General features: G+C 26.5%; 3 protein-coding genes across 11 annotated transcripts in view; all 3 read right to left on the bottom strand.

Annotated features, from left to right (window-relative positions):
* Positions 1 to 1,051, bottom strand: part of LOC102681601 (transcription factor Sp2-like) — a 5,320-nt gene extending 4,269 nt beyond the window's left edge. Inside the window, exons 1-2 of the mRNA XM_006619341.2 lie at positions 561 to 1,051; positions 184 to 425 (exon numbers count right to left, since the gene is read on the bottom strand). The gene's annotated coding sequence lies outside the window, so the exon portion shown is untranslated. The remainder of the gene's footprint in view (positions 1 to 183; positions 426 to 560) is intronic.
* A 1,293-nt stretch (positions 1,052 to 2,344) lies between these two features.
* On the bottom strand, positions 2,345 to 10,355 carry LOC102681215 (glycerol-3-phosphate dehydrogenase, mitochondrial). Of its 6 annotated transcripts, XM_031512243.1 has the most exons (13): positions 10,184 to 10,355; positions 7,441 to 7,566; positions 6,094 to 6,250; positions 5,767 to 5,989; positions 5,530 to 5,693; positions 5,348 to 5,460; positions 5,055 to 5,248; positions 4,583 to 4,971; positions 4,255 to 4,505; positions 3,833 to 4,180; positions 3,643 to 3,741; positions 3,492 to 3,593; positions 2,345 to 2,994 (listed from the first exon to the last, which is right to left on the bottom strand). In XM_031512243.1, exons 2-13 carry the CDS (start codon positions 7,525 to 7,527, stop codon positions 2,860 to 2,862), a joined length of 2,262 nt encoding a protein of 753 aa, XP_031368103.1. In that variant the 5' UTR covers positions 7,528 to 7,566; positions 10,184 to 10,355; the 3' UTR covers positions 2,345 to 2,859. The 6 variants fall into 6 exon arrangements, with proteins under 6 accessions (XP_031368103.1, XP_006619401.1, XP_006619400.1 ...); XM_006619338.2 differs by lacking the exon at positions 3,492 to 3,593; XM_006619337.2 differs by lacking the exon at positions 3,643 to 3,741.
* Positions 10,356 to 10,588: 233 nt separating this feature from the next.
* LOC102680631 (coronin-1C-A) overlaps positions 10,589 to 15,550 on the bottom strand; it is a 5,218-nt gene continuing 256 nt past the window's right edge. Inside the window, exons 2-7 of one of the 4 annotated variants that reach the window (XM_006619334.2) lie at positions 15,516 to 15,550; positions 13,778 to 13,983; positions 13,166 to 13,647; positions 11,748 to 12,126; positions 11,420 to 11,665; positions 10,589 to 11,355 (exon numbers count right to left, since the gene is read on the bottom strand). The exon at positions 15,516 to 15,550 is cut by the window's right edge and continues 2 nt beyond it. In XM_006619334.2, the coding sequence (XP_006619397.1) occupies positions 11,176 to 11,355; positions 11,420 to 11,665; positions 11,748 to 12,126; positions 13,166 to 13,647; positions 13,778 to 13,975 (1,485 nt within the window). In that variant the 5' untranslated portion in view covers positions 13,976 to 13,983; positions 15,516 to 15,550 and the 3' untranslated portion in view covers positions 10,589 to 11,175. Of the gene's footprint in view, positions 11,356 to 11,419; positions 11,666 to 11,747; positions 12,127 to 13,165; positions 13,648 to 13,777; positions 13,987 to 14,092; positions 14,543 to 15,515 lie in introns of those variants that run through there. The other 3 variants (XM_006619333.2, XM_006619336.2, XM_006619335.2) reach the window with 3 other exon arrangements.

Genomic DNA, 15,550 nt, shown 5'->3' with positions numbered 1-15,550 from the left:
TCGAGAACCCAATCGAGGACCGCCTCTCTACGCCCCTGTTCCTGCCGCCCCACCCGCTGACGTTCGAAATATCGCACACTATGGCAAGGACGCGTATACTACCACATAGAAATGCATTGTATGTCGTCACACCCGCCCACTCGGTCGCTTGTCGACTGTCCGCTCACTAACACGTTCATGTACCTGCGATAACGGGGAAGGCAGCCTCACGATGCAGCCTCCACCCACTTTGCACATGGGACTCCACCTAACTCACGAATGGCACGTGGCTTCTCCACAGAAACGTCCACTCTGCACTCTCTCCCGCCACTTGTTTTTTCTTCGAAAACTAGAATAATAGCTCTTCTATGTTCATACGTTTTCTGTTTCATCTGTTCAGTTCAAGAGATGTTTCTGAGACGGCCATTATAGAACGTAGCGAATAACTAAATTTTAATTAAAGATTTTATAATATTAAAATAATATGTCAATTATAAAGTTTTTTTAAAAAAGATGAAAAGGAAGATAATTAAATTGAATATTCGCAATTTTAAAGCGCGCTTATGCACATACCTACATACCGATAAATACCTAAGCGTTACGGGATATATGTGCGCGCGCGCGCACACACTACTCAGTGATCGTAGTCAACGATCTATGTTCTCCTTTTTTGGTCGATACACTTTATATGTTATTATTGTAATCTTTCTTAAGAAATATGATTACATGAAACATAAGTCAATTTTAAATCTATTCTTTATCATTGGTTTTGTAACACCAGAAAATTAACTATGTTCAAAATTGCCGCCAAAAGTAAAGATATAGGACAAGCCGATATTCTCTCTTCTTTCTGTGACGTTTAAAACAAAAATCTTTCTACCAATGTTCTTTGATTAAATAAAGTCTTCGTTCAGGAAACAATATTATGCTGGTTTTATACCACGATGCACGATATAATTTCAACGTGATTTCAACACGTGCACGTAGATCGCAACGTGTTCGTCGGCCGTCCCTCGCGAAAACAAGGCTACGAATACCGCTATGAGAGGACTACTTTTGCCGTGGGGCGGTACACAAGGTGGCAACGTCGCCGTCCGCCAAGTGATCGGACGGAAGCTCTGATTGGTCGTTGCTTATTCCTGATAGCTGGCAGTGAGCAGAGGTTCGTTAGACAGGGGCGTACGCAGACATCATCGGACGCCCACCCCGTCAAAGAGGGATAAACGATGCACACCTCCTACTTTCTCTGGCCTTCCTTCCCCTCTTTTTACCAGTACCCTCCGGTCAGGGCCACGCTTGAGTAGAGTTGCGAATATTGGTACATATATCATTGTTACTTTTGGGTTAGTCTTCCTTTTTTTTTGTCACTGATATAAAAACGTTAACTGATCTAGACTGTTTCTAGATCCATTGTAAATGTTTATCCAAAAAAAAACTTCATACTCGTTATCACCGTCCTTTTTTTTATAATCAAGAAACAAACTTCAGGAATCTTTTTTGTTTTAATTAAATATGTGTGGAATAATAAAATAAATTGTATAAAAATTTTATATTATTCAAGATTGTAAATCAGAGGCAATGAATTCACTTTTTTGGTAATTCATATTTTTTTTTCTAAAGGCTTATAAATTTTATTGATTTTATTAAAACATAATTATTTTGTACATAATAATACATAATAATAATTTTTTAAAAATATCAATCAGATTTAATTTAATAAGGAAAAATTGATATAAAAATAATTTATTTGAAAGAAATTGTTTTAAGAATTAACATATATAATAAAAGTTCAATTTAGCTTTTATTAAATTAATGGTAGGGACTAATGACAAATGAAATAAATTAATCTAATTGATTGTATATTGTGATTACATGAAGTTAGCAGCAATAAATTAAATTAAGTATATTAAATAATATTAAATAATCAGACCAACTATATATTGATATAGATTGATTTTTAATATACATTATGTATATTAATAATTAACATAATTTATAAACAAATCTATTGAAAATTTTAAAAATCCAATGGCATGTGTGATTATATCACATATAACATAATATTTAGATAAAAAATATTTATTCAAAACTTGATAATTTTATTTTAATAAGTAAATAGTAATAAATTATATGTAGAAGAATAAAATTATACATTATTTTATATTATATTGGCATTTAAGTTTTGGAACACATGATAACTTTTTAATAATTGTACAATCATAATTTTAATGATTATAACATTTAAAACATTCACAACTTATACATAAGATCACAAGATTTATATTCTTGAAAATAGTTTTCTGAAAATTATACCGATTCAAGATATGATATTTTTATAATTATAAATATATTTTATAAATATATTTTATATTGATGCATTTCAAAACGTATATACAGACATAGAGATAGAACAAATCTGTTCTATTAATGAAAACTGAAACACTGTACATAAAGATATTTACATATTAAAATTAAAATTTATATCATGATCATGTTTTTATTTGAAGTTGATTATTAAAATAAATAAGTTACGGCGCAGCCGTATTTAATTTATATTATATTTAAAATCTTTTTTTCATCATGTCTTATTCATTGAGAGCTTGAAAGCTGAATAAAGATAAAAAGTTATATAAAGTACGAAAAAAAATGATTGATAGATTTGTTAAAAATATTCTAAAAATTGTTAAAAATATTCTAAAAATAAAATATTCTAGTGAAGATTTTGCCTAAAAAACATTCTAAAAAATTTGTACTAAAATGAGCTACAATGAAAATTCAAAATGAAGAAATCCTAAGAAAGAATTCATTAGAGTTTTAAATATGTGAATCACATTTAGAAGCATACGGAAAATTATACAATGCTGCAGAATGTGAATTTTTTTACAATCCACCGCCTGATCTTTCTACGCTAATCTGTTTTTTCAATATTTCTTTCTCGTGTTGCGCCTCTTCCATCTCTGCCATTCTTGCAAAACGTGAATATGCCACATGTCCAGATTTTATGGCCGACATCATCTATGTTAAATAAAAAAAAAAAAATTAATTTTAATATTTAAAAAACAAAAAAAAATCATATTTTACAAAATTTAAAAATAATCACGGTTTTACAATCTGGCACAAGAGCAGCATGATATTAAAATATTTTGCAAAAAAGAAAAAAGGAAAACAGAAAAATATTGAAATATTCATAAAAATATTATAATCATAACATTAAGACAAGACATTTTGATTAGACAGGTTACTATTATGTAATCATGGCATTCGTGCAACAAAAAAAAAAATTAAAATTTGTTATATAAAATATAAACATATAAAGTATTATTATAGATCATATTATTATATTATATCCAACAGGTCTCTTTTAATATTTTTCTATATATTACAGTAGATATAATAAAACAACTCTGAGTAATATTAAAAATAACCAAGCCCTAAATATTATATGTAATAGAACTACTAAGAAAATTTGAAAGCGACAGCAAAACTATACGTATGCACGAGCTTTCACAGACCTGAAGATATTCGTCCAATTCGACCTGACCATTCATATTAGTGTCGATTTCGCGCAATATTTCATGAAGCTCTTCACCAGGTACTTCTTTGTCACCGAACAGCTGTGAATAGTAAAAGAAATTCCGATTAAGTATATATTTTACGATTTACCTGTAGATAGTCTTGTAACTCCATTTGCCCATTGTAATTGAGATCAATTTCATTGAGCAAAATATGTATCTCATCTTCATTCAATTTTATGCCAAGTACCTGTATATTGACAATTAAGTATTTAACAAAATAAATAGAAATAAAGACAAACAAATTTAAATAACGTAAAACTAATATATTTTATGCAAACCTTAAGTCCTCGTCTAATATCATTAATAGAAACGTAGCCTTTATTGTCTTTATCGATGATTCCAAAACGCTTAATATATAACTGAATTTCTTCTTTTGTGAGATTAATAGGAATTTTATCACGAGATGCACGATTAACCATTTGTCCCATTTCATTAGCGAGGAATTCACTAGCTTCTTTTGTTTGCCTGTTTTTTTCTTCTGGCGACCAGTGTAATTCTTCTGCCATGATATCAATGATACCTGGAAGAGCTTCTTGTGCAGCTTGAACATTCAAAAAAGCTAATCTCAATCGTCTTGCGATCATATCAATTGCTGTTCTCGCATATTCACGAACTCCATATCGAATCTAAAATACATAATAATTATCTATTTTCATAAATAAAAAAATAATAAAATTATTAAGAACAATAAAAGATTTACTTCTGCATCGATGTATGGAAATTCAGGATGAAGTTTTTTGCCTATAATTGGCCATCTTTTACCAGTAAGAGAAGCCATTTTTGCTACAGCGAATGCACGATCCCCATAACTCTTAGCTAGATGTTGTGCAACTTCACATTCTAAACCAAAATCTTGAACTAGTCTAATATACATCGTTGGACTCCAACCATGAGCTCCCTCGAGAAGTAAACCATTTGTTTGACAAGATCTTTCAGGTTTTAAATCACAAGCTTAAGAAATAATATAAAAATAATAATAAAATTTAATAAAACATATATATATATTTTACATATATATCATATTATACCTTTAATAGCTGCATCGATAGTTTCCTCTGCCATAGCTCTATATGTCGTCCATTTTCCTCCAGCTATTGTGATAAGTTTCGTAGGACTAACATGTACAATATGATTTCTGGCAAGAGATTGAGTGTCCGGTTTGTTCGGATCAGAGACGAGAGGTCTAATTCCACTCCAAGCAGATAATACATCTCCCCTGCGAACTTCAACATCCGGATTGAGATAGTTCTTTACTTCATGTAAAATGAACATAATTTCATCTTCAGTTGGTCGAGGATTATGTGTTATTTCGCAGGGTAAGTCAGTTGTTCCTGCAATTGTTTGTTTTTGCCATGGTAAGAAAAAAATCACTCGGCCATCACTTGTTTCTGGATCCAATAAACCCATTTGATCAGGACTAAATGAAATTTATATAATTAATTATAAATTTTTTAACATATTTTTATAAATTTAAGTTTTATAATTAATTCAATTATTCACCTATAATAACCTGGAAGAACAATGTGAGCACCAGAAGAAGGAGAACAAATTTCTTTAACATTTTGGTCATCCATTTTTCTAATATGATCCGTGAATGGACCCGTTGCGTTTATTATTGCCTTTGCTTTTACATCCCATTGTTCACCTGTAAGTTCATCTTTCACACGTGCACCAGTAAGGATTCGATTACCATCCTTTATGAAATAAAAATATTATCTTAAAATATTTTTATATAGTTTATTTTTATATAGTTTTCATCACGATTTATAATCAATATTAATAAATATTAATACCTTATCAAGACCTTTCAAAAGATTAACAACTTTAACATGATTTACAACTGTGGCACCATGTCGCGAGGCTGTTAGCGCAATTGCTAAATTCATTCTGGCATCATCTTGTTGACCTGTTATATAAAAACTATGAAATTATAATATTTAATACTTAAAACCAAAAAGACATATCAAAAATATACCATCATAATAAACAATAGCTCCTGTAAGTTTGTCTCCTTTCAGCATGGGAAATAATTCTAATGCATTTCTTTTGCTAAGAAAATATGACGATTTTACTGTTTTTCTTCCAGCAACAAAATCATACATTTTTATACCAACCCAAAAGTAAGGAATTTGCCACCATCTTTTGATAATAAAATAATAAGTTATATATTATATAATAATTATTTACTAAAAATTAAAAAAAATTAACATACGTATATACAGGCAACATAATAGGCAAAGGATGAGCCAAATGAGGCGCGCTATGTAACATAGTCGCTCGTTCTTGTAATGCTTCTTTAACCATTTTATATTGTTCGACATCAACATGCATTATAGCTTTTTGTAAGTAACGAACGCCTCCATGAATAAGTTTTGTACTCCTAGAAGATGTACCAGAAGAAAAATCATCTCCTTCAATTAAAGCTGTTTTCAAACCTAAGATCAAAAGCAATAAATAGTTAATAAATAGTTAATAATAATAGTTAATTAAGTTAATGTAATTGAGAATATTTAATAAATTTAATAAATAAATAAATTACCTCGTGTACAAGCATCTAATGCACATCCAGCTCCTGTTGCACCACCACCTATAATAAGAACATCATATTCGCTAGTATTCTTCAATGTTTTCACTTGTTCTTCTCTAGTTGGTAAAGGCCTCTTTAATGGCCGTGGATTGCATACATCCGCATGTACCTACCGACAAATAATACCGCTAATATTATTTTTATTTTAATAATTATTTTTTTCAATTATTATTAATATTATTATTTTTTATTATTAATTATTAATGTTTTTTAAAATTAATTAATAATCAATTATTATCATGAGAATAATTGAAAATAAACAGAAAATGATTATTTCTGTCAATAAAACAGTCAAAGATGAAGCAAGTACAACAAAATGAAAGAACTCTCTGTATAAGTATTAGTACAAATTAAATTATTATTTATTGTATTGTAAAACAAATCGCAATGAGTGATTCTTTGCAAGTTAACTTTAAATAATCATTAGTCAACAACAAAATTAATTGTTAGCTCAATTATTATATATTGTATTCAATTTCTCAAATATAATTTGATCAATGTCATTCTCATATTCATACTTTTATATAATAAATTAAATTTTATATAGATTTATATATTTATTATTTAGTTTTTACGATATATCATTTAATCAAAACGAAATGTTTATATATTTAGATAATCTATAGCTCCGAAAAACAATCGTGTATCAAAATAGACGAGCATCTCTAATGGCTTATCCTAGCCTGGCACAGATCTTCTCAGTAATGAAATTTTGTTAACCACGTGACTATAAAATCTTGACTGCTGCATATAATATAATCAGTAAGATTTTCTTAATGTTATAAACTAAATTTAAGAATATGGTAATTTATAGAATCTTTATGGTGAAAATGCATGACAATTTTATTAATAGCGTTTTGCAATTCTCTTAAATTATATTATATATATTAAATTAAATTTTATATATATTATATAATGTAATATAATATAATATATTATTTATAAAAAAAATCAGAAATAAATAATAATAATTACAATAGTAAAAGAATTATGTATTTCATTATAAAAATAAAAAAAAATTAAAAAATTTCATAAATCATACACATATAAAAAAAAGGCCAATAAATCTATCTTCATTTTTAAATTATAGATATAATATAATTAGGTCATTCAAAAAATCCATAAATCTACGTTATATTCATTTCCGTTTTTTTAAATGTGATTTTACGATTAACATTTAAGAGAAAAATTTATTATCAATTGCATGACTTGTTTTTATGAAAAAGATATCACAAAAAAAAAAAAATAAAGAACAAGATATAAATTTATTATAGCTAAATAGTGATTAACTATACTTACTGTATTATCGGACATTAATAGATAAGAAGTAAGAGCACTAGCACCGATGGCACTTGCACCACCCACTAATAGTTTCAATGATGCCATTTTATATCACTTATAATGGAACAATTTTTCGGAAGAAATCTAGAAATCAACAAAAATATATTTATTATTAATGTTAATTTTAATCTTGTTATTTAACGAAAATAAATAAAATATAATGTATGTGTAAAAAAATACGTACAAAAACTTATAATAATATATAATAATTAATAAAATATCTATTTGAATAATAAATAATTATTACAAAAATTTTTTTTTTATATAAGTAAAATAATTTTTTTTTATATAAGTAAAATAAATCAAATAGATGGTTGCGAAATAATCTTTTGATGGGTTAATTGTTATTAATCGTTTAATTTAATGAATCATCATTTACGTTATTTGGCAATATATCAACAGGTGCACTGTACACAATAACGATAAGAAAATATGCAACTATTAAAAAGAAATGTAATAAAAATATTATTAAATATTATAAATAAACTTAGAAATATATAAAATGGAATTACAAATATATAAATGAAAACAATATAATGTATATCCAACTTAAGAGTTTTAAATATGTAATCATAAAGACATATAAATGTTTTGAGTTTTTCGCAAATATTCATATTTTATCCTTTTAATTGCTATTGGTGCTTTATGATCATGTTCAGTGTATTGTAAATAACACTTTATTATGACCAAACACTTCCTATTTTTTATTTCAAAAAATTAAATATTTATGTATTAAATATTCTATATTTAACATTATTTGTTTTATGATGCATTGGCAAATATCCCAAAATACTTTTATCGCGATCAAATGTGACATACCGTTTCTATATCTTTTTTGTATCGTGTCATGTGGCATACTGATGTGTCATATGAAACATATTGCTTACAATTTTTATACATACAATGATGTAATACATCAGTCTAATAATTAAGAGCTCTGTGAATCTAAAACTTATTATTCAATCAAAGTGCTATAATTATTGAACTAGCTAAAATTTCTTATGGAATCTATATTTTTTAATAAGAAAATCCATATTGATAAATTACTGCATATATCTTTATTAACTTATCAATTACAAAAAAATTTATGTGATAAATAAATGATAAACGATTTACATAATTACATAATAACAATTTAAGCGTAGTATATGTAAAACTAATAAAAGTTCGTTTATAAATAATTTTGTTAAAATATTTTATGTTAAGATTTTTTATTTTCGTTTTTTATAATATTATAATATATATTATTTATAAAAAAATCAAAAATAAATAATAATAATTACAATAGTGAAAGAATTAATTTATCGATTAGATTAATTGGTTTTAGCAATAAATAATAATTTTGTCATCAATTCTATATATTAAATAAAATGCGTTTCTAATTATATTTAAAATAATAAATGTAATTAATTTTAATAAAAATAACAAACATAGATGGAAAATTGAAAAAAAAGTATCTAATATAATCACTTTCTATTTTATCGACAACCATTTTGTTACAATATCAAATCAAACATGCTTATTTAGATTTGTTTTTTATTTTTATTAAAAATTTGTGTATTTGTAAAAATTTACAAATCTTATATTATATCTTATTATATTAAGCAATAATATTGATATTGTGATACTTATTAATATTCTAATAAAATATTGATAATTTTGAATTGAAAATGATATAGGAAAATGCACGTGACATTAAAGTATTTTTTATCAGTGACGTATTCGTTTTCTTCTCTCTTTCAATCAAGAATTAAATTAAAATAAAATAATTAAAATAAATAAAAACAATCATAAAAAAATTATAATAATAAATAAAATCATATAATTTATTACTATAATTAAATATATATCTATTAACTATATATCTATTCATGATATCTTGATTTTCAAAAGATGAAGAAATAATTTATATTTCACAATAAGACCTTGATAGTCTCCTAAACACGTGGAGTTATATAAACTATGTAAATATTTTGTATTAATTTCATTTTCATTTTTATCTTATTTTATAGAAGTATTAATATACTGTAAGTGAGCAAAAATTATATTTTATGAAAATATAGAAGGATTTACTGATTTGAACAGAAAAAAGATTTGACTTGATTTTCGACAATTTTTTTTAAAGCGAATAATTCCTTCCGTAATTTTTCTTTATCTGTTTATATTAAAAAATATATACAATATATTACAATATATTATATACAATATATTACAATAATATGAAAGAATAGAATGATGTCGAAAAGCTGCAACTTAAAAATAGCAGCTGAATCTCTTGCCAAATACCTTCGAATGTGACTTATATTGTAAGTATATTATACAATACACATATATGTTACAACATTAAGAATAAAAAAAATTAAAAATATTCATCAATTATTGTTTCAATATTAATGAATGAAATTTCGTAAACAATCATTTTGTAATAGTTTAACCATTTACAACATATTATTTTAAAAACTAATTTGAAAATAATTCTTGTAAAAATTAGGTTATATGAACTTTTCTATAAAAATTCAAAAATTAACATCATTAATTCTTTTTTCATTAAAAAAATGATAAAAATATTTTGTCATATATTATAAAATATATGATAAAATTATGATAAAAATAAAAAATTATATATAAATAAATAATTTATAAAATCCATAATTCATAAAATGCCACAATAACAAATATTTGTAATTTTGATCATACTTACTATGAAACGAATTGACAGTTATAAAGAACGCTTATAAAAAACACCCGCGCACAATAGTGGTGAGTGCGATATGTGAAATTAGAAATTAACAATGCACATATTCGACAAAGATATAGATATACATTTCACTAATTCGCATAAGCGAATGAACCATAATGAACGATCAAACGATTTAATACAGATGTAAACTGATTGTCTCAGCGACATCTTTCGAAGATTTCGTTATTTATTAAATGGCGCGTTTGACAAACTAATTATACTCATTTTTCCTCATATGCATAAAAATATTAATCCTAACAAAATTAATATATTTTTAATAGTTTTATATTAAAACAATGGTTTTTTTAAACAATTTTTTTATATTAAAACAATGGTATTTCTTTTTAAAAATATACACAATTTTTTTCAATCATATTACTTTATATTCACATTTTTTGTACAAAACAAATAATTTTTTTTCACAATGTCAAAAAACAGATTAGTCAAAAATACTAATATATTTTATTATTTGCAAATTGTTCGTAAAATAGTGACTCTTCTTTTTTGTTATCTTATACAATATGACTAACATGCGAATTATGTATTCATATTAGAAATAAAATAATTTTTTGTTATTTTACAGCAAAATATTTCTATAAATTAGACATTAATTTTATCCTGAATAATTATAAGCTTGAATATACATAAAAATCTTGTATACTTGACATAAAATAAAATTCGAAATCTTAATACTAGTAACGAGTAATGTTACATTTCAGTTATGATCTAATAAAAGATGTAAAATAAAAGATGTAAACATAGTACAAATGATCAGGATGATGAATGAATGTAGAATAAATAGCAAAAGTCATTGCAAAAAAAAAAAAAAGATCAGAACACACAATAGCTAAAACCTACTATTTACACAAATTGTTATATCAAAATATATGACCATTTTTATTACACAATTATATTTTTTTTTTGTATCGTGATCTTAAAACGCAAGTTAAGAATTACACCTCGTCCGATGCAAGCACCTCTCTATCAGTAGGCGAAGATGACTTTTCTTTTTTTTCATCTTCTTTCATATGAAGAGCAACTGCAGATTCAAGCACCCGTATTCTACCTTCATGTTTTACTATTACCGCTTTAAGTTTTCTTATTTCTTCCGTAAATTCCTTTAAAAGCTCCTCCTATAAAACAAATAATGATTAAAAAAATTTTCATCAAATGATATTATGTTTATGAATAACATACAGTGATGCCTGTTGAAGATTGTATAGCATTTTGTGCAGAATTCGAAGAAGCAACTTTTGCTCCTTTGCTTAATATATTTGATTTCTTATGTACTTTTAATTCATTCTTAGCAACTGAGGGTTGATAGCCATCTCTTAAAGAAATTAAAATGGGATCTGCATCCATTCCATTTTCCCATTCTTCAGCAGAAATTGCAGCAGTATCACCAGGAGTATCAGGATATAAATCTTCTTGAAATAATTCAGACTGAAAACGAATTAATAATATTAAAATGATTAAAATTCGATTATTTATTATATATTGAGAATTTATTTATTGAAAATTGTACCTTTCTTGGTACAGTCATAGATATAACCTGGCAAAAACCTGAATTGTTGAGCCGGTAAAATCTAATTATTTCACAGCTATTAACATCACAGCCTCGTTTTGGCATCATTCCTATACCTCGTTGAGGATCAGGAGTTTGAAATGTATTGATATAATGAACAAAAGGAGGTTCAGGAGTAATTTCAAAATATCGAATTACAGAATCACCCTTTCCGCATAAATATACTAAATTTGTGTCGGGATCATATAAAGGAAACATAACTCCGTTACTTGTATCCAATTCTACCATTACTATAGGTTCACCTAACATATCTGGAGCACGCAGAGAATATTGCCTCTCAGACATTTTACTGAAACCTGTGGTAAAGATCAAGCCTCCCCTGAAAACACATTAAACACACATCTTTGTGGATACAGAGTTTTACAAATATTCATGTACAAATATAAGATCCTATAAAAATATATTATTCATATTTAGATATTACATCCTTAAAGGATATAATCATTTACTTTTATTGCTTTCTGAATTTTTTTATTTAAGTTAATCATCAAAACTGAATAACATCCACCTTGTTACAACATTTGAAAAACTGTGTCTCTTGTATTAGATACACACGTATGAAATAACATAAAACAAATAAAATGATCATTAAAAAACTTTATTGTTTGCACAATAAATTATTATAATTTAGTTTTTAAATAAATATCAATGCATCAACTGGTTACTGAATTTTTAAATAGATATATATACCTGAATCGATTTGTCTGTTTTTCGAAACAGATATCATTAATACTTAAAACTGCATTAATGATCTTTTAAATATTAGTGTAGTTATTTTATACTATATTTCTGAATTTATCAACATATATAAAATGTTATATTTTAAAATAATAACTTGATAATATACGATACTTACTGAAACTTTTATGTGGATATTACACAGTGGACACCTTGATATTTGCATTTATTAAGTTGACATCCTCCTGCCGAGTTGAATTTCAATCTTCAAGTTTTCCATTAAAAAATACCAAATCTCGCACTACACAAATTGGAAAGACCATGTGATAATAAAAAGTAAAGATATTTTTAATGTGCAAATAGATCAATCACATGTCATTAAAAAATACTATAATCTGCTATAAATATAATCTGTTTTAAGATAAATATTTTATTTATCTTGAGTAAATTTATTGTGTAAGAAGGCGGATGTATATTGTTTGATGATTATTTAATGTGAAAGATATGTTGATAGTGTTTTGCATAATAAAAATATTTATTATTCTCAAACACATATTTCAGTAACATTTATTTAAAATTTATCAACATTTATGTGCATAATAATAAATTTGTGATTAAATATAATTAAAAAAACTGAAAAAAAGCATTTATAAATGTTAAATAAATGAAAATTTACATACCTTAGAAAAATTGCACGTGTAGCTTTACTACCTTCATGTGCAATAGCTTCCTCTAATATTTCTCCATTTCTTGGATCTAAGATTCTAATTTTTTTATCTTTACAAGTAGTAACTACTTTGGATCCATCCCAATTCCAACATGCAGAGTAAATCATATCTGGATGACAATCTATTCGTACTATGGCTTCTCCTGTGCCTACATTCCAAATCAATACAAGATTGTCTGATCCAGCTGTGAGCAATATATTTAATGCTGATGGATGCCATAATACAAGACCAACTCTACGTTGATGTAACTGAAGATCTACCACAGATTCAGTTAATGTCCTAGAAATACCTCCATCAGGTATTTGCCATACTTTAACTACACAATCTTCTGAACCAGATGCTATGACATTATCATTGTGAGGACACCATGCAATGTCTAAGACAGGGCCTTTATGTCCACCAACTAAAGGATAATCAGCTGGTATTCGACCTACCTATAATAGTATAAATAATCAAAACACTACTTTTTAAATATATACACTATAATATTTAATTTAGAAAAAGTAAATCTTAAGTAATTCTAGGTAAATTAGATATTATAGAATAATCAAGAATAAAACTTACTTTGTTATGCGGCAAGACTATAAAAGCACCACCGCCTGCAGATTCTACGATGATAGCGAGGAATTTGGGGTTTACAGCACAGAAAGTTGAATCCCATGAAGATTTAGACACCCTTATATTATCGTAACATTGTTCACGTTTCAAAGCCGTTCCGTACACGTGGCGGAACTTGCTGCTGCGCACTACACGAAAAGACATATCTGCACCTACTTTTAGTAACAAACAAAAAATGAAGAAAATGATGATTAACCTAAAGGATAAAAATGGTATCTTGTCGTGCTGCTTATTATGATTATTTTAATAAATTATTGTTACGTGTCCACAGTCAACGTGGGCGTCGCGTGGACCATCCCCGTTTTATAAATAGATTCCCCACCCTTGACGTGTTGAAATGAGCGCGACTGAAATAAGAATATTTTTGAATCTTGACTTTTACTGTTTATAAGTTTAATACTCATCCTGCAGTCTAGATTATATTTAATCTCAGAGTTGCTAATTATTATGAATACTTTTAAAATATTTGATAAACCATAATATATCAAATGAAAAATAAATCTGATCCACCCAAAATAAACCGGTCGCCGCTTTTATACGACAATGATTCACACCAATCGTCATAGCGTTCCTGAATTTATATTACTATACTCTAACCAGTGCCGTCTAAGGTATGGATTGTACTCAAAATAACGTTATTATGATATTTTCAGATTTGTTTTCCACATTTAAATTCATGATGTCACGATTTTTGATATTATGCCAAATGAAAAATAATTGGGGAAATATCAAAATTTTCATATGGAAAATACATTTAGGTCAATTATATTCTTGTTCATGCTTCGATTCTTTTATATATAAAATTAACATATTAGAAATTGGATTTCTGTTGAACTTCTTTCAATTAAGTAGAGCAGAATTTTTTAAATGGAACAGAAACGAAAAGATTCACTTTTGATTATTGAAAAGATACATTTATTATTTCTTTTAAATATTGTTTCTTTATTTTATCCTAAGAAACAAATATATCATATCAATTAAAAAGTTGCGAAAACTGATTATATTAAATTGCACTGCTAAAAAGTTAAAAGAATAACTTCAACATGTTAATTATTTGTTCTGCTATCATCAACGAATTGACGCTGACTGCTATCTTCCCGTACTAACTGTATCTAATCTATCACGTGTTTGTATACAACATATACGTATAAAGATTCACATGCGTGTTCATGATCAAACATTATTCTACTTTATTTTATTGATTACAATGCAAAATATATATATATATATTATAATATTTTATTATATATATACATATATATATATAATATATATATTATAATGAATGTTTTTTTTAAATACAATATTAAATTTTAACATTCCCGCTAGTAATAATGTTGAATCGTAATTCAATAAATGACCACATAGTAGCGCTATTGACACGAACGATTGGATCATTTGAGAGCACCTTATTTGGAAATGCGCACCCTGCTTCTGCAAATACATACCCCCGAAACTATTTCTTCTGTCACATTATGATATACATATATGCGTATACCCATAAAATTTTTTATGATTAGTTTCTTGTCTCACCTTCTTTTTTTTGTTTAAGCACTTTTACTACTATATCAATTAAACGGATTGCAATGCACAAGATAAAAAAAATCTGCAAGTAGTTCTTTGAAAGCGACAAACTTATTACTTGAATGTTTTTTCTAGAACATTATACAAAAAGAATTCTCACCGACAAATTTTTTTCCGATGACAGACGATGCACGC

Source organism: Apis dorsata, unplaced genomic scaffold, assembly GCF_000469605.1.
Source record: "Apis dorsata unplaced genomic scaffold, Apis dorsata 1.3 scaffold_407, whole genome shotgun sequence".
Taxonomy (NCBI): domain Eukaryota; kingdom Metazoa; phylum Arthropoda; class Insecta; order Hymenoptera; family Apidae; genus Apis; species Apis dorsata.
Note: the sequence above shows the minus strand (reverse complement) of the source record. Positions and strands in the feature narration are given on the sequence as shown.